Source organism: Biomphalaria glabrata, chromosome 4, assembly GCF_947242115.1.
Source record: "Biomphalaria glabrata chromosome 4, xgBioGlab47.1, whole genome shotgun sequence".
Taxonomy (NCBI): Eukaryota; Metazoa; Mollusca; class Gastropoda; family Planorbidae; genus Biomphalaria; species Biomphalaria glabrata.
In genome coordinates, this window is record NC_074714.1 from 26,312,531 (window position 1) to 26,336,115 (window position 23,585).

A 23,585-nucleotide genomic window follows, 5' to 3' on the forward strand; every position below is an offset into this window, starting at 1 on the left:
CTTTGCGAAAACTTGTACAATAATACATAAGGCAAATTAATTAATTTATACACTGCTGTTAGAAATTAGTTTTAAAAAATTAGTTTATGAATGTGTAAAAATGCAATATAAGTTAAGCAGGGGGTCTACCGAAAATCAGAAAACATGGCAAGGGGTCTACGAGACAAAAAAGTTTTGGAACCACTGCTCTATATAATCATAAAGTATTTGATCCTAATCACTTAGAATTGACATTTAGGAAAATTATTGATTTTAGGGTAGAGAATTATTTAGTTTGATTTTCATATGCTTATACCATACTCAGGCAGTATTCCAGAAATGGGGTGTCGGGGGTCAGAGATGTTTGATATTGCCTTGATTGTTTTGGGGTAGAGGATCCTTGTATCATTTTTGTGTGTCTTTGCTATTTAGTAATATTTCTATTACTATTTTTATATTTTTGTAAAGTAATTAAGTATAGGTAAATCATTTTTTAATTGTTTATGATTTAATACTTGTTAATTATGAGAACTTACAAATAAAAATTTTTAAAAAGCCCACAAAAGCCCTCTTTTTTGAAGTAACGTCTGTATTATATAAGATAAGATAAGAAAAAGAGGCAAGAGGGCCCAAAAAAGAGGCATATAAAGCCAAAAAAAAAAGATGCCTAAAGCCCAAGGATTCCTATGATGATAAAGCTAAATTTGAATAGCTCAAATTCTGAGGTTTCCTAATAAAATAATATAGATGTCATTTAAATTTAAATACTGTACAAATATTACAATCAACTTAGTCATGGTCATACTCTCGTTGTTGAAAGGGAATCCCCAATAATATATTATTCTTTAACCAGCTAAGTGAGTTACATTCTTCTAGGAAAATTCAATGTCTTGTACTTGTTGTTGTATAGACTCTCTCTCTCTCTCTCTCTCTCTCTCTCTCTCTCTCTCTATATATATATATATATATATATATATATATATATATATAGAGAGAGAGAGAGAGAGAGAGACACCAACAAAGTCATTATCAAGATACTATTTCATAACAAAACACTAGGGCTAGACACTTTACATTGTACAATACTTTCACGCGACACCATTAAACTCCTATTTAAGGTACTTATTCACAACAAAACGCTAGGGCTAGATTAATAAAACTGTACAATAAGTTCATGCGAAACCAAGACACCTCCATCATCTTTTAGTATAGCTCAAGACGTTACTTGAAAAAGTGACATTTACAGGACGCGGGCAATATCTTGACGCGACGTATTCGGCCCTTTTCAATGTCGGCACGAAGAGTAGAAACTCATTAAAAAAAAACTAGATTACAAAGACAGGCGGCCCCAATCGAATTCACCATTAAACCAGGAATATTCAAGTCTTGTTTTTTTAGCGGCCCCCGAAAGGGGAAAAGACGCTATTAGTTTTGTGTGGCCTATCTGTCCGTCCGTTCGTCCCGTTTAGATCTCAGAAACTAGAAGAGAAAATGAAAATCGGACATCTTGATATTTTAGAATATTATGGCATTTGCGTGGCAATAATCCCACAATTTCCTCTTTTGAGTCTTTAATGGAAATAACTCATGCAAGTATCGCATGCGCCTCCCCCTCCTCTCCCTCGCACCGTCTTCTTATTGATCGAATTAAGGTAAAAAAAAAATAACTTCAGAAATAAAAAAAAATGTGTGCCATGCTGCTTTGTTTGTCGAGTTGATGACCAACATAAGTTTTTCGGCACGCAGCATTTCCACGAAGATGTTTGTGAGCGACTACTCGTGTTATTGTTGCTTTATGTGCCTCTTTTCTGTAGGATTGCGTTTTACAAATGCAAACTCGTCTCATACAATGCAAACAACAAATGAATATTCACATTGGACTAGAGTAGTTACATCTTTACTTTAATAAAATCACTTAAGTTTAGAAAGCCTCCAGGATAGAAGACTTCAAAGTAAAGTTGCAGATAGACAACATACAACACTGAACCTTATACCGGTAATCTTCAAATACAAAAACAAAACCCAATACTCGGAAAGACAAATTGTATACATTCTTTTTCTTCCCTAGTGCTATTAGAGCATGGATTGGATTGCCCGAGCCAGCCAGGAAAACCAATAATTTGGCAGAATGTTAGTCATTGGTTAACATGCATGACTAGATTGACCTAGGAACACGCGTAAGACGTTATCATCTTATTTGAAGGAACGTCTGTATTTATAAGATAAGATAGCTAATAAATAATAGTATGTGCCTGCACATTAAACATTTCGTGGAAGAACAGCAGTCAAAGAGCCGCATTATAGTCTCGAGTCTCTACAGTCAAAGAGCCGCATTATAGTCTCGAGTCTCTACAGTCAAAGAGCCGCATTATAGTCTCGAGTCTCTACACATTTGAGAGAGTTGACGCTAACTCAAACGGCGGCTTAGTCTAATTTTGGTTGTTACTCTAGTAGTGTTGTACTTTGAAGCCAGGAGAACGAGTTCACACCACCAGACAGTGGAATACATTGACAAAGTATAATGTCTGTGTTCTTTTATTTTTTTTTTTTTTGTTGAAGATATTTGACTTAAAAAAGAAACTTTAAATTTTTTTTTTCAATACTTTTCAGGTTTTTTGTTGTTTTTTTTTTTTTTTTTTTTGTTTAAAGTATTAAAAAATGAAATGTTACATTATTTGGTTTACTTCATGACTGTAAAAAAAAAATTATCCACTGTTAAAAACATGTGAAATACATTATTCTAAATTGGAGTTAGCAGGAAAGCGCTCCCAGGGAGGTCAATACAAGCGCTATAAAGACATTCTCAAGAGCTCTTTTAGCATTGCGATATCGACATTCACGGCTGGGAAGCACTAGCTCTCGATCGCTCCTCATGGCGTGAAGCTGTGAGTTTCGGAGTCTCAAGATTTGAAGCAAGAAGAGTGGCCAGGGCGAAAGAGCGCCAAACCAACAAAAAGCTGAGAGAAGAAGCAGGCCTATCTGCAACTGACCAAATCTACCCATGCCACGTATGCGGTCAGCTTTTTAAAGCGAGGATTGGACTTTACAGTCATCTCCGTGTCCATAGGAAATGAGAAATGTGCTCAGCTTCGATCACCAAGAAGGAGCTATATATTCTAAATTGGAATTAGATACTAAGCTGTTTGAAATAAAATTAATCTTTCTTAGGAACCAAGGAATGTACAAATGTAACTGATAATCCCAACTCTAATGGGTACCTGACTTTCATGGGCGTAGCCGGGGGGGGGGGTCAGAATTTAGTGACTCATCTTTTGCTTTGATTGTGTTTATTTTAGGTGAGATTTTAATACTAAACCATCACTTGCCCCAGCACAGCCAAGGGGGTTTTGAGTTTAAAACCTCTAACAAGGGGGTGGGGGGTTTGAGTTTAAAACCCCCTACCAGAGGTTTTTGCAGTTAAATGCCCCTCTTCAATAAAATAAAACAAAAAAAATCAAACGGCAATCCCCAAATTCTAAGAGCACAGTTAAGGAAGATGTTGACTTTAAACCCCCTCCAAAAATTACGATAAACCCCCTCTTCAATATAAAAAAAAGCAAATTATACACTCAAAATTCAAATTCTATGAGCGTAGCCAAAGGGGTTTTTAGTTACCCCCTCCCCTCTTCAGTAGGGTTTGAAGCTAAAAAATACCTCTTCAATACCCGGTATGAAAAAAAAGCAAATTACACACTCAAAATGTTATGAGTGTAGTCAAAGGGGTTTTGAGTTAAAATTCTTCTCCAGTGAGTTTGAAACTAAAAAATACCTCTTCAATATAAAAAAAAAGCAAATTACACACTCTGAAATCTATGAACGTAGCCAAAGGGTTTTTGAGTTTGAACCCACAGCAAGCGGGGTTTGAAGCTAAAAAATACATCTTCAATGTAAGAAAAAAGCAAATTATACAATCAAAATGCTATGAGCGTTGCCAAAAGGGGTTTTGAGTTTAAATATCCCTTCAGAGGGGTTTGATGCTAAAAAATACCTCTTCAATATAAAAAAGTAAATTACACACTAAAATTATTTGAGCGTAGCCAAGCCAATTGGGGTTTTTTAGTTTAAATCCCTCCCCTACAGATGGCTTTTTTTTAAAGTTTAAAACCCCTCCAGATGGTTTTAAGTTTAAAATCCCCCTACAGATTGTTTTGAGGTGGAAAACCTCTATCTTCAAGGAATGACATCCTAGTACAACTTGGAGCCACACATTTATGGAGGTCCTCAGAGCATGTGGGGAGAGGCTTCAGACATTACCAGTGACAGATTTTTGTGGAAACAGCTTGCAGCAAAATGCGCCGAACGGCGTGGGAGGGTCTAAGTCAGTAGGAATAGCACATTAGGTTTTTGAAATAAAACTTTTTAATAGCAGGAAAATGCACTGTAGATACCGGTACCTCAGAATATGCATTTTGTTGGCTTTCAATACCAGAAATAGTGCTCGGTGGCGGGGCTACGCCTCTCTCTGGGGAAGCGCTAGGAGCTCCCCCAGACCCCCTTGCTAGCAAGAGCGGGGACTCTCAACTTTTCCACTAACTCCAGGAAGAAATTCTAGGGCACAATAAACGTCTTCCGAAAGAATGAAGGGTCAGAATGTAATAAAGATTATGTACACACACACATATTTTTTTTTCGCGGAGGGGAGAAAAAAATCCCCCCCCCCCCAAAAAAAAAAAAATCCTGGCTACGCCCATGCTGACTTTAGTTCGGTAAAGTAAATGCAGTTGCTCGTTGACCGCTGGCTAAAGTAACATGATCTGCCGTATAGATAGCAAAGTTTGAAAGGGGAACTTTACTTTTTTTTTTTCATACTAATGTCAGGTACCCATTAGAGTTGGGTGGACTCGAGAGGTGTCCCAGAGATCCTGAAATTAAAAATGAAGAAATGATTAAAATGTCAAATGCATACCTTTATATTGATAGATTATTGTTCATCATAGAATTTAGTAACAACTAATGAATGTTTTATGTAATGAAATGAAGAAAATGTTTTATGTTATGAAATGAAGAAAGTGTTTTATGTAATGAAATGAACAAACTGTTATTTTGTGAACTTCAAAGCATTTTATTTGTTGAAACTTATAACAAATTTGCTTTTGAAACATTTAATAAACTGCAATAATAAGATACAAAAGCTAGTATCATTAGAATACTTTATTTACATATATACATACATGTATACAGGTTCAAGCACAAACACTTAAATACTTACTTGGAACATGCAAAAATGCTTTATAGAGTTTAAAAGTCTTAAAATAATAAAATTTAAATATATAAAACATTTTAATAAAAATTGTAGAAAAACAAATGATAAAATCCCCCCTCCCCCCCCCCCCCAAAAAAAATAAATATTTTATTGGCAGTACAAAAAGATTGAAACTTAGAATTGTTTAAAATTTGAAACAGAAATCACATAAGCAAATGAATACAGAACTTAATTGTAAGTGTTCTAGTAAGGTGCTTCAACTTTATAAGCTACATAATGCAATTGAAACTCTACATTTTAAAATATAAGAGTACAGTTCAAGTTTATTTACAAAATATTGAATTCAGTAGAAAGTTTTATAGAGATAACAATGCAAATACCTTTTTCTTCAATAGTGATATGTTTGAGCTGAACTCAGCTAGATGAGTCAAGAAGTGAAAATGTTACAATTATTTCAACTGAAATAAACAAGTAAAAAAACTGAAACAAATAATTGTAAAACTTTGATTTCTATAGCAGTTTATTTACTCTCAGTCAACCATTGTTTCACTTTAAATCAAACAAGCTTCATTGACAAACACACAATGAAACAGATGATAATATTTCCCAAAAGTTTGACAAGGAGTTAAAAAAAAAAAGCAGTGCAGCAAGCAGTCAAGTCTTTGGGCAGTGGAAGGAAAGAATAAAACAAAATGTAGGATAGATCATAAATATATAAAAACAAAGTAAATACAATTAAAAAAGTAATTCTACACATTTGTTGGAAATTAAAAGGAAAAAGATGTTATGATGTCATTTTTTTTTCCTCAAAATTTTTGTAGAGACTAAATTACATAAGATTCATGTGAGCTTTTTTTTCCCTTGGGAAACTAAAATTTAGTCAGACTTAAACTAAATGATAAAATGTTATGTTCAATGTGTAGGTTACAAGAACGTAAGAATGGAAATTTAATGTATAATAAGTATTGACATGATTTAAATCAACTCATTTAATTTATGAATTCTGCCTACAACAAAAATGTTTTACCATTATTACATCCTAAATTTATCTTTTACCATACACAAGTCTACTAACAAATGTAGAAAAAATGGAAACTTAAAGAGCAGTAACTATTGACTAAACCACTAGAAAGAAAGGTAAATGCTGATAAGGATGGTCATTTTTTTTATGCCATGTCAATGTTTTACCTGGTCATCTTTGCAGCATTTTGAGTTTCAAAATCTCTGAATATTAAAATAAAATACAAATAAATTACAATTTAAAATTGTTAATGCTACCACCAAAAACATTCTCAACAAATAAGACCTATCCATAGTATTTTTTTTAATTCTCCATATTAATTTGTGTCTTGAAATAAAAATACTTATATCAATTAACAAACTTATAAATCTGTATTTCATTATCTTCACTTTGAAAATCAAAAGTATAAATTGGATAATTACACACAATTACCCCTTTCTATACTTGTAAATTAGAACGACTGGCCAAAGGGTCATATTGCTTCTAAGTTGTTTTGTTTTGTTAAACCTACAAGAGCTAAATTGTCAAATTTAGTTCAGTACAGTAATAGTACAGTCAGAGATTACATAATACCACTGTACAGTGTCAGTTGTTATTTGGCACAGTCAAATTGGTTGTGACTTTTCATAGAGAAAGACAAAACTTCAGAAAAGAGAGACATATATAGCAGACAAACATTAAATATTGAGTGTGAGAAAGATTTCAATGTTTTATGTTGTTTACTTAGCCTGCAACAGAAATACTTCATGTATTCAATAATCATTTATGTCTCCTAAATGTCAGGTTCACACGACTTTTTTCTCATCCAATATATGCACTGACCTAATCAACTCTAAACAGTACTGAAGGCAGCAGTCAAGATGTGGCTATGTTAACAGAGCACCCCAAGTTCATGCTGGATGAAGTTAAAAAGCTTTTCATCTGGACAAATGAAAACCAGCTTGCTGGAGATAGCAATAGTGAGTTCCTTTTATACTGTGAGATATTGTTCCTTTATTTTGACTATTAACCATGCATGTTATGTATTGACAATTTTAAGGCTATCAAAGTAAGCTTAACTACATTGACTAAGTCTAATTCTTATTTTCAAACATGGTGAAGTAGTGATGTCTGACAAAATGCAACCAAGAAGCATGTTGAATGTATAAAAATTCAAACTTACAATAGTGATTATCTTTGAGAATCTAGTTGCCTTACATGGCAGTAACAGAAAGTCAAGTTACAATGCTTCGTTGAATTAATTCAAAATATTGTAGATCCACATGATAAACATAAAACTCTTTTTTCTCTTACAATTTCCACAACAGATATGACTTTACATGATAATATCCTCCATACACTTTAGACTGTAGAATAAGGCTTGAAACAATGTTTCATATCACATGTTGGGAGTCTGATTGTTTTGTGCCTAATTAAGGGCTATGACAATATATGGCGTTCCAAAAAGCTGTATACAGATACAAACACTAAATAATTGAAAGTCAGGTGTTTGCTATTACCAGGACTGGTAATGTTATTACTGACATTATTGTATCATACTCAACCTCTTAACTTCTTTTTTTTTTTTTGCAGTTTAAACCCAGAGATTGAAATGATGGCAGCCAGACTCAACTTTAAAAAAAAAAAATTGAAGTGCAAAGGAGGATGTTTAAAAAAGAACCACCAACACAGGTTGATATCACTCCAGTTAGAGAGAAGTTTGAAGCTGATGAACTGTTTCATATATCTTTAAAAAGCATTTCGGGAGACCACATACTTCGACAAGTCCAATAAAGGCAGAAAAATTACTTGAAAGATTTTGGCAAAGTCCACGAAAGTAAGTGTGGCAAATCAAACAGGAGTTACAAATTTCAGAATCCTTTGCCCCTTGCATCATGAAATTTTGTCAATGGAAAAGAGTTACATTCCAAGATTAACACATACTCTAAATGATGATGAAAGAAGAATACAAGTTTGTGATTGGTACTTGGAACCATGTAATAAAAATGCACATTTTTCCACAAAGATGTGTGGAGTGATGAGGCCACATTCAAATTAAATGGGTTCATCAACTGTCACAATGGCAATAATGGGCAGTTGAGAATCCACGGTGGACCTTCATGTTTATTTACCAGGAATTACAGTGTGGCGTGACTTATTGTCGAGTCGGTCATGCCAATCATTAGAGAACACTTTTAGGAAGAGAATTTTTATTTCCAGCAAGACGGGCATCCCCACACTACCATTGCAATGTTAGATCTTTCCTTAATGAGATCCTGTCAAACAGGTGGATTGGAGGGAGGAGTTTTGGTGATTATCCTTAACATTCTCCAGATCTCACACCACTTGACTTCTTTTTATTGTAATACCTAAAAGACAAAGTCTATGCATGAAAATCAACAACAGTTGGTCAATTAAGAGCAGACATTAAATGTGAATGCAAGTGAATACAAAGGGAATTGTTTCATGTGCATTATTCCACTGCTTTGCCTTTACCAGCTATGTCTGGATCAGAATGGACATCAATTTGAGAACAGACAATGAAAAAAGGATAGAATAATGCCTGTAAATTTTTTACATGTTTAAAAATTAATAATTTAATGACATGATTTTCAATTATTTATATATGTAACTAAAAGGTGCCCTAGAGAACATTACAGAATGGGACAACAGAGCAAGCAGCATTTATACAAAGTACCAATGAACCACAAAGAAGAAAAATCATGGAAAATGTTGTCTGATGTTCTTTTAGAAGGAAATCTTTGAAAAGGTGAACTTTTTAAAACATTTATTGGCTATTTTCTCCCAAATTATGTAACTATGAAAATATTTTTAAAAAATGAGTCTATTGTTTTATTACAATCCCAATGAGTTCAAGGAAATGAATAATTTTCTGATGAAGGAATCTCTACACTCGCAAACAAAAAATGCAAATTCAAGTTAGGTTACCAGATTAATTAACAGAATTATGAATTATTTCTGCACATTTTAGAAAGTAAGCTTACAGACATAATCATTTGTACTGTACAGTTTCATATCTTTCCAAAATTAATATATTCACAATCTATAGAACTTATCATAATGGTAGACATGTTGAGGTTAAAATTATTTTAAAATATTTATAACCATTAAAAAAAGACATTATCTTGTCAAATAATTAGCAAACAACTCATTTTGAAATGAAGCCCTTTGTATTCTTAGAATATACACATTTACAAATTAACAAAATTGTAAGACTAATTTTCTTATGGATAATAAAGATTATATATAATATATATAAATATATATATATATATATATAAATATATATACTGGCCATATATTGCCTGCGGGTCTTAATTTGCATATCATTGATATAGTGCATTAGAGACTATTAAACAAAATAATAATGTTATAAGTAAAGCGAATATGAATGTAAATATAGTATGAATGGAGCTATTAAAATAGCTAATCGACCTAAATCTATTTTTTCAATAAAAACATTTGTTTGTAGGCCTATATATATTTAAATGTCTAGATACTATTATAATAGATATAAATCTATATATTATAAGAGTGAATTGAAGGACTCAATAAGTTTACTAATTATTGTATGTTAGTAAATTTAATATCCCCCATCCCATATAGAGCATCATATTGCCTGTCCAATTATAGTGTGTTTTCAGAGCGCATGTTATATGTGTGCGACACATGAATGGAACTATTAAAATGTATTTTAACATGGCTAAAGTCACATTTCACAGCTATAGCAAACAAATTTATGTTAAAATGTTTTTGAAACACAAATTTGAAGGTTAATTTTATTAAATAATGAAATCAATGGACTATACTTTGTATTTTCATGTTTCAAAGTAAAAAAAACTATCTTTGCAAAGTGTAGTTCTTAAAATTAGATCTAGATCCTTTCGGTCTAGTCTCATGTAAACATGGCTATATGACCTAGATCCATGAAATACTAATACTTTCAAAGAGATGGCAACTTTTATTTTGAGGGTCTTAAGTTTGTTTTTATGTTACTATTCCAGTTAGTACCCAAGGAACATTTATGCCAAGTTTTATCAAGATTGGTCAAACGGTTTGATTTCTATTCAGGACATACATACATACGCCTTACTTTCTGCTTTATATTATAGATATATACAATTCTATGGCATACAATTTTTATATATATAACTATAATGATGAAATGCTTGAATGTTAAAACAAATAATGAATTATACAGAGCTAGCTATATGTATGTTTCTAAATATCAAATAATTTGTTTATTTCTAATCTAAGTAGCTATGTTTTTGAATTCATTCTTCTATAGAATAGTAAGTAGGCATTTTCTTTGATCTCTTCACTGTTTAGCTGGTAGTCCATGTTAACCTCATTCACATTTTCATCATCCATCCTGTACCACTTGGTCCCAATCAGGCAGTAGCTTATGTAATGACCATGGGAGGTACTATCCCCTCCTAAATGCAGGCATAAGCCATAAAGTTCATAAACAAATCCTGCTGCTGGTGCAGTTAGGTCACTTCTCTGAGTGACAGTGTCGTATATCACATCCTTTAAATTGAAGTGATTAAGACGAATGCTGACTGAAGTTTTGACCTTGGTAGAGACATTTTCTGAAGAGTCATATCTGAACCTCATCAGCTGGATAATTAAACACTCTGGCAACTGTCGCAGTAAACATCGACGCTGCAATTTTGCTTGTGATAAGGACATTGCATTTTCACTTCCAATGGGAGTAGAGGTTTTAAAAGCGTGGTCTAAGTTACAAGATTCATTTGAAATATGGGATCCAACAGGTGGTGACATTGGTTGAATGACAGAAATAGTAGGCTGCAAGAGTGGTTGGTATATAGGAGAAGGCAAGTCAGTAAGTCCTAAATGAGATGGCTTCCTTGAAACTGGTGTAGCACCTAGATTTATTCTGCCAAGAGTTCTCTTTTTTTGAAAATTTGGGATCTGAATTAACGGTTCATGCTGATTGTGTGATTCAGAAGGATTTTCTGTTAGGATTTCAATATTACAAAAGCTAGTGAAACAGTCTTCTAGCATAACTAAACGGCCTGCAGAGTACCTAGGTGCAGCTATGGGGACAGGCAGAACATTGAATGCTTGTAAGTTAACAGATATGTGTCCATGCTCTAGACTATGATAAGCTTCAACCAACTGCCCAGTAAATAAATTATCAATGATAGTGTCATTAGCCTGTTTGTGGGTCAACCATTCTAGATCTGAGAGACGCTGGATAGCTTCAGCATATGATTCATTTTCTAGTCCATTAGCTACAGCAATCTGAAAAAAAAAAAGATCTCTATTATAAAACTAAGTTTATTCATATTCATTTCATTAGTTCTCTCAGCCTTAGTGCTAGACCTGAAACTGACAGACTTGCCCAAATTAAATCATCTCTAATGTGATTAAGAAAACTGCAAAGAAATGATAAGCTTGAGTAAACTACATATGATCACAAACATTGCAAACCCAATGAAAAAGTGTGTCACAGCGACTGAAGGTTATTCAAGATCTAGTATTAATAATAAAAGTTGGCCAACTATTTTAGAAATGTAAACTAAGATGGCATGGCCACATCTCAAAATGACAGAAATGAAAAATGTTCCTACAAAGTAGAGTACCAAGTGACAAAGAATAGATGCAAGCTAAAGAAATCATGGGAAGGAAACATGAATAAAAAAAAAGGTTGACACAATAATGTGAATAAGTTTAAGCAAAAAAAAAAAAAGGATTATCATATTTTCACGCATATAATCCACAGGTTATTCAAGTTTTTACAAATGAATGGCAGCTGTGCAAGGTATACAAAGATGCAGAGTTAACAAAATTTATTTTACTCAAACATAGCTTCTAGAATTTAATAAGGGAAACTTAGGACATACCAGTGGGTCTCTATACATCCTATAATATACCAGTAATCAAGTAAGTAAGCAGCTGTGCTAATTTGTTTATACTAATAATATCAAAACATACAGACTACAATGCAAGCAATACATCCCCAATCTATCCCCAGTCTCACTAAAGTCACTGTATTCTTCCAACTGCTGCAGCAGTTAGATTTTTCTAATCTAATTTGTATACTTCAGTGTATGTAGCATGACTTTGCTTTCTCTACACTCATCTATTTTTCCTATTTGTAGCAAACAAAACACTTGAATGGATGATTAACACTGATGTCAAGTGGCTGAAGCTTACATGTTAAGCCACCTGAAATGACAGCAATGTGCGTACCAGTCTTACTGATCTGTTTGTGAACAGATGGCTCTTTGTGTGCAACAAAAAACAACAATGACTTTGGCAGAAATAATGCACCCTGTCTAGCATCATTCATTCCATTTTTTCATCACGTCTGTGTTCATCCATCCTTTTTTGTTGCACAGCACAATTGCTCACTGAAGCAGTTTCTCACATGGCTTTGTCTCTAGAATATATATAATAATTTATTTCAACTTGTACCAGCAGCTTAGCAGGCCAGGACAACCATGAAGCAGGTGCATTCTTGTCCTGTTGAGGTAATAGCAAAGATTTACACCCACTTTCCACTACAGTGCAAGTTGCCGGAATATCAAATGACATGGGTACCTCATCCCTATTTTAGACGTGGAAGGATTTCAATTCTGTTCTAAGATATCCTTTCTAATAAACTTTCAAGTTTAAAAAGTCCTTAACTTTCATTTCCCAATTTTCTGGACGTTTCTGGCTGCCAACAGTTGTCCATGACAGCTGAAGACATCTCATGAATTAAAAAACCCAGTTGATACCTCCAGTGATATTATCTATTACAAAGATCTTTTTTTAAATAGCCATTATTTTCGCCTTCAGATTGATACCAACAGTTGACACTGCCCTAATGTTTTCATATTGAGAGGCAACCTTTTTCCCCCTTAATGAGCTCTTTTGCTGAGATTAATTTGCTATATCTATAGACTTTCATGTCTTTTTGCCATTCGCGAACTGAATTTTCATGAACATAAGCTCTATATTGCACTTTGAAACAGCAACTGCACAAACTTGCGACTAAAAATTGGCTGTAATATAAATTTCGCTTTGGCATTAGTAGGCTTAACAAACTCTACTGAGTACTGATTATAATTAATACACTTTAATTACACATACTGCACACTATAAGCTACGAAGTTCAAACTATAAGAATACTGATGCTGTTGATTGCCCCAGAAATGAATAGCCTACACAATAAGGCCAAGCACCAGCCTATGCACAATCAGGCCGATCATAGGGCCCAACTGAGTTGCAGCAACAAATCTTTCTCCACCATAACAAGATAATCAGATGTGTTGGACTCATTATATATCACGTGTTTGAAGAACAACTGGAACACAATTGCGTCTTGAGGGACAGAACAACAACTTTTGCACCGGTAGTTTACGGCTAGTCATGCTTTGCACATGCACATATGGGTGCTGGATGCTTGATTTTGTTTAAAATTTACGTATTTTGTAATTTGTGCGGGTTATACATGTATGTGGAGCATATATATATAATATGCGAAAATATGGCACAGAGGAAACTACAGTACCAAAAAGAATTCTTGAGGGTCAAAAGAAATTACATATTATATATAAAGAATCAAAATTAAGTGTATTTAAATTTTTTTTTTAATTATTAAGAAAAGCATAAATTTGTAACAATACTTTTTTTTAACATAATACATTTTTCAAATAGCAAATTTAAGGTAGCTACCCCTTATTATAAAGATTGTAATCTCTAAAAAATAATGCATAAAACAATTCTGTTTAAGCATTAATGTCAAATAGTATTACTTTATAAATTGAATACTTATCCCTCTAACCATTTATTATCGATATATATTACTAAAATTATATAAATTTTTAGTTTTAAAGAAAACACTGTGTAAATTAATCATGTGTAAATTAATCATGGATATCCATGCTTTTAGTAACAGAGCAGAATCTTTTAAATTTGTTTACAATTGATAAAGGTTTAAAATTCTAAGTTTAGTGGGACACCATGTGATGCACCTATGGCGCATTTTTTACAATGACATCTAAGTAATACCAAAGTAAATATAAAATAAAAAGATATAGATAATGCATTAACATAATATTGTTAACTTATTTCAACAAAAATGCCTGTCCTGTTCAATAATCCTTGCTTTTAGTAGAATATTACTTCAGCTTAACCCAGGTGTTACAAGTTACATCAAAAGATGCCATTTTGTGCACTACTTCACACATTTTCTACAATTTTAGATTCCACTAATTTCAAGCACAAAATATCACAATTTATACATTAACCATTTCTAAGTGTAATGAAAATAAATTGTGACGTTTTAATTTTTTGAGTTAAAGACATGTTAGTGAATCAATACCTATTTGTCATCAGTACTAGAGAAACACTCAAATATCTATGCATCTTTTTTTCAACTTAATGTTGATTATTTCGCGAAATCATCCACACAAATGTTTTTCTAACTTTTGAAATCTTAAGCATTTTACATTATTGATAAATTAATACAAATTTAATATTACATTATTGGAAAATGAATAACTAATTATTAAATTGCACATGTACCTCTCTTCTACATTGGTCTTTTAGTTCACGGATGCGATTAGCATTCAAATCCCCATAAATCAGTTTTAAATTAGCCAATCTTGGACTTGAAAATTTATCATCCTTCACAATCATAGATGAATCTGTGAAAAAGAATTATAATTATGAATAATTATTTTAAACATACATTGTATATATATATACATCTAATATACATATATATATATAATTGTAACACATTAAACACTAAAATACTATTATTTTCTGGCATGTTTCTAGTGAAAAAAACAAAACAAAACAACCTCTAACCTACTTTAAAAATGTTGATATATATGTATACATCAAATTATTTATCTTCACTAAAATGATATTTAAAAAGGACACAATTACATTTAATAACTTCTATTTCAGAACTAAAAATTATTTTTAAAATATTGCAAATTTAAGGAGATGGCATTAAGAACCTAGGAGAAGTTTGGAATAGTTCTACTGATAGCACAAAGTAGTGTGCACAGACTTTTAGTATTAATGGTGGGTCATACTGTTGTTGATTTTAAGAAAAAAACAATTACAATCTATACTTTTAGGAAACAAAAGGTATAAATTATTCCCATTGTGAAATAAAGTATCTTTTCTTTTTTTTAACCTATGTTACAGAATCATAAGTTTAAAACAAAATTAAAAAAAAAAAAAACAACATGTGAAAGTACACACACACAAATTCAATTCTTGCACTTACCACATTCTAAAGCCTGCCTATTTTTATTTAAAATATGATGTAAGATAGAAAGCAGCCACATTAAAAATTCTGCTGCATCTTGTTGAGCTAATTTATTTTCTGGTGGTGAAACCAGACTAGGATTTAACATTGAAGCAGCCTTACAAAATTTAACTGCACTGAAAACTTTGTGTTCAGAAGAAGGAGGATCTATAGTTAATATATCTAAAAGTTCTGCTAAAGTTGATAACAGTTCTGACTCAGCAACAGTGCATTCTGATTCTTTAGCTGCATCTGCAGTCAGATAATCAACAAGAAATGGACTTCTTGCCAAGCACTGAATAACTGAATTTATAAAGCACATGTTCTGACCATTGTTTGTAAGACCCACTGGCATAGGAGCTGTATTGCCGAATCTCATGACATTCATTAATTTTGATTTAATAGAAGAAACTGGATTCTGTTGAATTTTTGCATTGGTATCAGAATGCAGTGAACGGCGTTGCAGATTTACATTTGACCAAAGAGTTCTTTTTATATTATTGTCCTGAAACTGGAGTGCATTACTGTTAGTTTCAGACTGCCGGTACATTAAACTTGCAGAATGAGAATCTACACGTGTAATAGGTTCTGAATTGTTCCAGTTTGTGGATGATACAGGATATAAAACTGGACCTTTATTGACTACATCCCTATAAGTAACAGAGGCTAGTTCAAGGGAATAAGCAGGCCTTTCTTGTCCTGGTACAACTGTGGCATTAGGCGGATAGTTCAGATGACTTTGTTTATTGAAAAGTTGATATTTGGTTCCATAACCCAGCTCAGATCCTTGCCCACTCAAATTTCCTAAATCTGCAGCTGTGCTATGATTCAATCCTGCTATGCCAAGTGCTTGCTGTTGTAAATGCTGTTGTTGCTGTTTCTGGCGCTCTATTTGTTTCAAACTCTCCTCATGCTGCATATGATTTTCCCAATGAGCACGAAGGTTTGCTAAAAAAACACTGAAGCTACTTCTTCCAGAGAGTTGAGTATAGCCAATGGTGAGACTTGTGAATAGAATCAGAAAATATGGCACTTGATAAATCAAATAAAACAGTAAACATTCAATGAACAAAGCCCAAGACTCGTACATCCAGATTGTCTTTTTTTCTTCATCAGTTCTGAAAAAAAAAATAAACAAAAAAAGATAAAATTATCAATAATAATGAACTTATAGGCCTATACATTATTTATAGTATTAAAAAAGATTTTTCACAGTTATTTTGACCTCTTCTTGTAAGGTTTTTTCATGCTCATCAGTTGTTTGTTTACATGGAATGGTCAAGGCTCAACTAGAAGTAATCTATTAACATATTTTCTTTTTTTTGACCTACATTGAAAAAAAATGTGTTCACTTTACAATGTTTTCAACTTAGTAGTCAAGTATCCTGAATAACAGAGACATTTACATTCATACATTTGTTTATCAATATGTACTAATGTTTTGTAAAATGAAGTTATGTATGTATACACATAATAATAATAACATAAAAGTAATAAAAGTTAGATAAGATCTATTATTTGATAAATAAAAAAATGGTTATAATCTACTTTGGGTAATAAATGATACCTGACACCCATGCTACACTACGGCTGAAACAGTTGGTATGTATGTGTATACTGTCTAGAACACTTTTAAATCCATCAATAATATGGCCCACATTACAACACTACTCAACACATTTTTTCAGCCCTCAAATTCTTTAAGTCCCCTTTTTTAGTATCTTTCCTGCTTCAATTGAACGGCACACAAACCCTATTATGGCGGAAAACAGATTTCCTATTGAAAATGCATTTTTGTAGTTCAACATTCATTTTCTACATAAAATAGACCATCCATGTAAAATTTGATTTACTGGTGGATAGATCTATGTTTATGGAAGCTTCATTAGCAAAATGTTTTTGAAATACGTTTTTATAATGAATTTGTGCGTTTGTGAATACCGGCAAGTATGCAAAAGACAATGGACAAGATTTACTTTTGGATTTATGTGCTCCCGTTTCATAAGGTAAGAAACATATTTTTTTCTATATTATCTATGTATAAAATACACACTTACTATTTAAAAATGGTTGCTACACGCGTGAAAGAAAAAAAAAGTGATAGAAATGGTTTGTTAGTCCTAAATTTTGAAAAAAATAGTCCTGACATCATGTCCTATTTTTATCCATCGCCAAATACCCTGTACATTATTTTTAAAATAACATTAAAAAATGATCGATTTTAGTTTTAAAATACATATTTTTTTATTTCAGTCATAATAATGTATTATTATTTTTATTTTTGGTTATTTAAAAAAATATATTTTTGTTTAAATCTCATTTTTTTTTAACCAATTGGAATGTCTAACACCAAAATCGAAGGTCAACCGAATTTTTTCAACGTGTGTTTTTAAAAAGTCATTCACTCAGAGAAACTTCAAGAGGCAACATATAGCAAAGGCAATAGTTGAGTTTAGATAGTACAGACAGTTTAGTTTAGAATATTAACTTCTTAGGTAATTTTTATGCTTTAGTAATCAGTCCATCGGCCCTATCTCGTTCTTCCCCTTGGGAGAAAAAAAGCTAAGTTTTACAGTAGTCTACTTTGACCCCAGATAAAATTACTTTCTCTCAATATAAAAGGGAGCTGTACGTGTCGGAAGTGTGACAAAATAGTCCATGCACAATATCTATGCGGAAGTTGGGTAGTAAACATTCAAATAAAGAAGATTTAATAATAATACATCGAGGTGGCCTATATGCGAGACGAAATCCGGGTGTTCGACAACCATCCTTCCTTTACTCTAATATATATATATATATATATATATACAATCCATGGGCGTAGCCGGGGGGGGGGGGGGGTCCTTGGGGTTCAACCCCCCCCCCCCCCCCCAGGATCGGAATTTAGTGACTGATTTTTTGCTATGATTTTGTTTATTTTAGGTGAGATTTTAATACTAAACCATCACTTGCCCCAGCACAGCCAAGGGTTTTTGAGTTTAAAACCCCCTACCAGCAGGAGTTTTGAGTTAAGAACCCCCTACCAGGGGTTTTGAGTTTAAAACCCCCTTCCAGAGGTTTTGAGTTTAAAACCCCTACCAGGGGGGTTTGACTTTAAAAACCCCTACCAGGGGGTTTTGAGTTTAAACCCCCCTCCAGCAGGGTTTGAAGCTAAAAAATACATCTTCAATGTAAAAAAAAAAGCAAATTACGTACTAAAAATGCTATGAGCGTTGCCAAAAGGGGTTTTGAGTTTAAACCCCCCTTCAGAGGGTTTTGATGCTAAAAAATACCTCTTCAATATAAAAAAAAGCGAATTACATACTAAAATTATTTGAGCGTAGCCAAACCAATTGGGGGTTTTGAGTTTAAATCACTCTCCTACAGATGACTTTTTTTTAAAAGTTTAAAACCCTTCCAGATGGTTTTGAGTTTATAATCCCATTAAAGAGTGTTTTGAGGTGGAAAACCTCTATCGTCATATATTATTCTAAAGCAAACTACAGTTACCATGACCAAAGCTAAATGGGGTTTTGAATTTAAAAAAAAACAACCTCCAGAGATTTGTTAGTTTAAAACCCTCAACAGATGATTTTGACGATAAAACTTTCCTTTTCGATATAAAATCTAAAGCAATCTATAGTCACCTAAATCCAAGCTCGCGTATTCAAGGGTTTACACATTTCTACCAGTGGCGGGGCTCCATTAATAAAGTGCAGTAAATAGTCATCTGCCGAAATTGAAAAACACTAAATGTGGCTCAACAAAGATGGTTAAGACAGTTTAAGTCAGTTATGGAGATCGGGTCTAAATAAAAAAAAATCCTATGCCGAACTGGGAGTCGACCGCTTAGTAAGATTGTGACAGAGCGTCGCATGAGGTATGCGGGACATGTTCTCCGACAAAATGAATTATGCATAATAAGAGTTGCGATGACATCCTAGTACAACTTGGCGCCACACATTTATGGAGGTCCTCAGAGCAGGTGGGAAGAGGCTTCAGACATTACCAGATTTTTGTGGAAGCAGCTTGATGGCAAATGCGCCGAACGGCACGAGGGCGGGGGGGGGGGGGGGGGGGGGGATCTTAGTCAGTAAGAAGAGTTTTTGAAAGAAAACTTTTTAATAGCAGGAAAATACACTGTAGATACCTCAGAATATGCATTTTGTTGCCATTCAATACTAGAAATAGTGCTTCGCCCCGCACTTTGGGAGGGGGAGCTCCTAGCGCTCCCCCAGACCCCCTTGCTAGCAATGGCTGGGAGTCAACAATTTTTCCACTAACTCTAGGAATAACCTATTCTACGGCACAATAAAAGTCTTCCGAAAGAATGAAGGGTCAGAATTAAATAAAAATTATGTACACACACACACACATATTATATGTTTTTGCGGGGGGGGGGGGATTAAAAAAATCCTGGCTACGCCCATGATACAATCTTAGAATCTAGTGTCAATAGTCTTCAATAGATTTATTTACTTACGTTGTATTCTTTAAAACTGATTTTACAAATTTATCAACAACTAAAAATGCTGAGTATTCTACTAAAAAAGAGAACACAACTCTGTAAAGCCAATCTATAAGTGCCATGATTATTTTAACTTTATTGTCTTTATCATGATCTTTAAATAACACTGACTCTGTCACTCTACTCTAGTAATGAGTAGATATCTACTATCTAGAATGATAAAAATCTAAACTAATATCTCTAGTCTAGATTCTACCCTCTACGAGATCGATTCTAGAATCTAATCTACTAATCTAAATCTTTCTAACATAGAAGTACATTTCTAGACTTAGACTAGTAGAGTTCAGTAGAGTACACATAAAAAATAAATAGATCTAGACTAGAATCTAGAGTATTCTAGAGGGACTGTGACTGTCTTAGTAGTGACTAAGTAGTGTCATGTAGATCTAGATCAGATCTAGTATCATTATGTAGCGCCTAGGCCTAGGGCAGGGCTAGCGTTCAGTGAAATATTCGCCTACTGCATGCTGATCTAAATCATTATGTTATCTAGAGCTAGATAATAAATAAATAATTTGAATCTTGAAATATAAAATTTAGATCTACTGATCTAGATCTAGGTCTAATCTAGATCTCTAGACAAGATAATCTAGATCTAAATCTATGCCTAGGCTAATTTGAATTTGCTTCAAAATGGCGGCTTTCAGTGATTATAATTTTTTTTCTAGATCTAGATAGATCTAGTTCTATTCTATATAGATTCTAGATTTAGTTTTAGATGTTTTATCTCAATGAAGATAATCATAGATCTCTAACAAATTATGTTAAAATGGGCATTAAAGATTTATTTTAATCATGTAAAATTGTGAAAGATCAATTAGAGTCTAGATCTAGACTATTTTTTTTTTTAAATAATTTTAGTTTCATTTTTTTTATAACAAATAGTCTAATTTATATTATGTAGTACTCCGACGCCTCGATAGACAGCCTAAAAACAGCTGTTGTTGTCTTCATCAGAAATACTCAGAAATACACAGATTTCACTATTAGAGTTAAGATTCTGTTTCTTGATTTGATCTAGATCTTATAATCTATATCCATCTATATTTTTAGATATATCTAGATTCTAGGTCTAGAAATATTCTATCTAAATGATAAATCCAAAAATATTTTCTAGCTATATTCTAAACTATGCCGTGACATATATCTAGGCCTAGGTCTTTTTGTTTTCCTTGCTTGTCTCTTTGTTTTCTTTAAATTGAACAATACAAATTATTAAAATAAATCACAAAAGTAGGCCTAAACCAAAAACGATAAAATAAATGTCATGGACGCTAAATTGACATTGCAAGTAATTAATCAAGAAAAAAAATAAATAAAATAAAGTATGTGGTGTAAGTCTGGCTCTGATGGCCTTTAGGCAGAAATAATTAAAATGAGAAGTGTTGCTTTAAGACTGCCTAACATAGGCTAACAGATATTTCTCGATTTCCACAAACACGATCTCCATGTAGCCTAACCGAAGAAAATCGAGGTATTTTAAAGTATTTTAAATTCTGACTTTCACTGCAATGAGCCAATGAACAGCTAGTATATTTTTCTGTGTCCACTGTTGAGAGAAGACGTGCGCTCTTTCTTCGCTAGGAAATGGAAAAACACACTCGCACAAACGTATTTTCTTTAAATTCTGATATTTATTAGGGAGTTTTTGTTTAATTCAGAAGATATGAGGGACTTAATTCGATTGATGGATATGCAATGGAAGTAAACAACACAGTGAAAATCGGACATTTTCACACTTTAGGTCAATGCCTGCCAGACCAAGAAATTAACATGACCCCCAAAAGACAAACATGTCCTTTTGCCAGACGTCTGGTAATCCTACCTTGGTGCATTGCTTAAAATTTTAACGTCCTTTAATGGAGCAGCAAAAATTATAAATTTTGAGTACTTTTTGGCACATTTAATATCTACTTATATGGCCCGTTTCATCATCGAACTGTTCGCATTATAGGCCTACACTACTTGTAATTTCTAGGGGCCCTTAAGAATGTTAAACACTTTCGATTAAAACCAGAAGCATATATAAGCTAGCCTATCATATCTTTTTTTTTTTAGTCTTCAATGGAACTACAGCCGCTTTATAACCCATCATCCCGCTGACCTTACTAATTTTGGGATCCTCTAATGGATTTGCTCCTCCCGCACCAGGGCCGCCCCGAGGGTCGTGGCCGCCTGCGTGCGAAATTAAAAAATGCCGCCCCCGTTTTTTTTTAATCTAGAAAATACTTTAATTAAGACTGAGCTGGTTACTGTATCAAAAGCTCCCTTTGATGTAAATCAATTTTTTTTTTACCATTCCTTGATACCTTTCATATTCGCACCGTTGTCAAAATGATGCATTCTTTAATGTGTTGCATCTATTGTTGTTTTCTTTTCAAAAGCAATTTTTTATTTTCTTTATATGATCTGCATTATATTCGTCTCTATTCAGAATTAATACGACCCTAATCAGGGGTACCTACAAATAAATATCTCACACCAGCAGGACAAAATGAAGCAACTCGGCACTGGAAATTTTTCTTGAGTTTAATACTAAATAATTAATCCAAAGTAGCCTACAAGTACAATGACTCGAAATAAAACACAGTAAGGCAGTGTTTTTCAAACATTTCCGGGTAGCGATCCCCTAGATCAGTGTTTCCCAAAGTGGTCTATATAGACCCCCAGGGGTCAACGAAAGTAAAAAAAAAAATTGTGGGTCTATGAGATGTTAACGGGGGTCTTTGATCATGGATTTCATTTAAACAGGCCGTGACTTTAATTTTCAGATCCCATTAATGTAATTATTTCTTATATTTATATATGATTTGTACCTTAAATATTTTTCCTGCTAATGAAGCAAAAAATCTGTTGTATTTAATTTCAATACTGATTTAAATAGCTTAATTTTGTCTACATGTAACTAATGTTTAACAAAAAGAAATGTAGACTGCACAGCGCTGATAATTTAAAATTGGGATTCATTCCTTCCTTGTCAAACATGCGGCTGTTTATGTGTCTTTTATGACAATATGAAACTAATTACACTGGAGCATCATTTGAGACGATGTCACCCTGATAAAAAGATAAATATTTGAACAACTTTGAACTCTCGAAGATAAAGTTCAGAACAGACACCACAAAATCTCTCTTCAACATCATATAGAGAAGATGGTGGTTTGTAGCGTCTTATGATATCTCTTTACTTATAGCTTTTTAGCAGCCGTTGAAGTAGCTTAAAAAAATGTTTTACACAAACCTACTTCTAATAGTATTATTTAAGCAACAATACAGTTCAAGGGCACATCGATGAAATTAGTTATAACATTAAAAGCTTCTTATGTAATTCTTTGCAAACGACATATTCAGTTTGGGATCAGCGGCATAGCAGGCTCTCACAGGGTGTAGCACTGTGTGTTGCAAACTGCCTAAAGAACGCCGGCTTCTTATTTTTCCTCAGGGTTGACCCCACGAAACCTTTTCCACGTTTGGGTATAGCTGCAAGGCAGCAGAGGTTTGAATAAATGAAAACAAATCCGCGGACCCAATATTTGAGCCAGACGTGAAAGATCAAGAAAGGCAAGAGAAACTGCTCTTTGCGAAAATGTTA

The 23,585-nt window shown here is 33.2% G+C and overlaps 1 protein-coding gene across 5 annotated transcripts; it reads right to left on the minus strand.

The window, feature by feature from the left end:
- Window positions 1–5,681: 5,681 nt before the first annotated feature.
- On the minus strand, window positions 5,682–20,800 carry LOC106070795 (uncharacterized). 5 transcript variants are annotated; one of them, XM_056026006.1, is made up of 5 exons: window positions 19,949–20,800; window positions 16,709–16,810; window positions 15,463–16,601; window positions 14,745–14,866; window positions 5,682–11,471 (listed from the first exon to the last, which is right to left on the minus strand). In XM_056026006.1, the coding sequence occupies exons 2-5, from the start codon at window positions 16,735–16,737 to the stop codon at window positions 10,464–10,466; spliced, it is 2,298 nt and encodes a 765-aa protein (XP_055881981.1). In that variant the 5' UTR covers window positions 16,738–16,810; window positions 19,949–20,800; the 3' UTR covers window positions 5,682–10,463. The 5 variants fall into 5 exon arrangements, with proteins under 5 accessions (XP_055881981.1, XP_055881983.1, XP_013086214.2 ...); XM_056026008.1 differs by lacking the exon at window positions 16,709–16,810 and having other exon boundaries at window positions 19,949–20,009; window positions 20,252–20,796; XM_013230760.2 differs by lacking the exon at window positions 16,709–16,810.
- Window positions 20,801–23,585: the final 2,785 nt, after the last annotated feature.

Excerpts from the sequence above, each read along its gene's own strand:
- LOC106070795 (XM_013230760.2), bottom strand. The coding sequence starts at position 20,055 with ATGGCACTTATAGATTGGCTTTACAGAGTTGTGTTCTCTTTTTTAGTA. Across the intron at positions 16,602-19,948 it reads TCAGTTTTAAAGAATACAAC|AACTGATGAAGAAAAAAAGA; the intron begins GTAAGTAAATAA and ends TTTTTTTTTCAG. Across the intron at positions 11,472-14,744 it reads AAGACCAATGTAGAAGAGAG|ATTGCTGTAGCTAATGGACT; the intron begins GTACATGTGCAA and ends TTTTTTTTTCAG.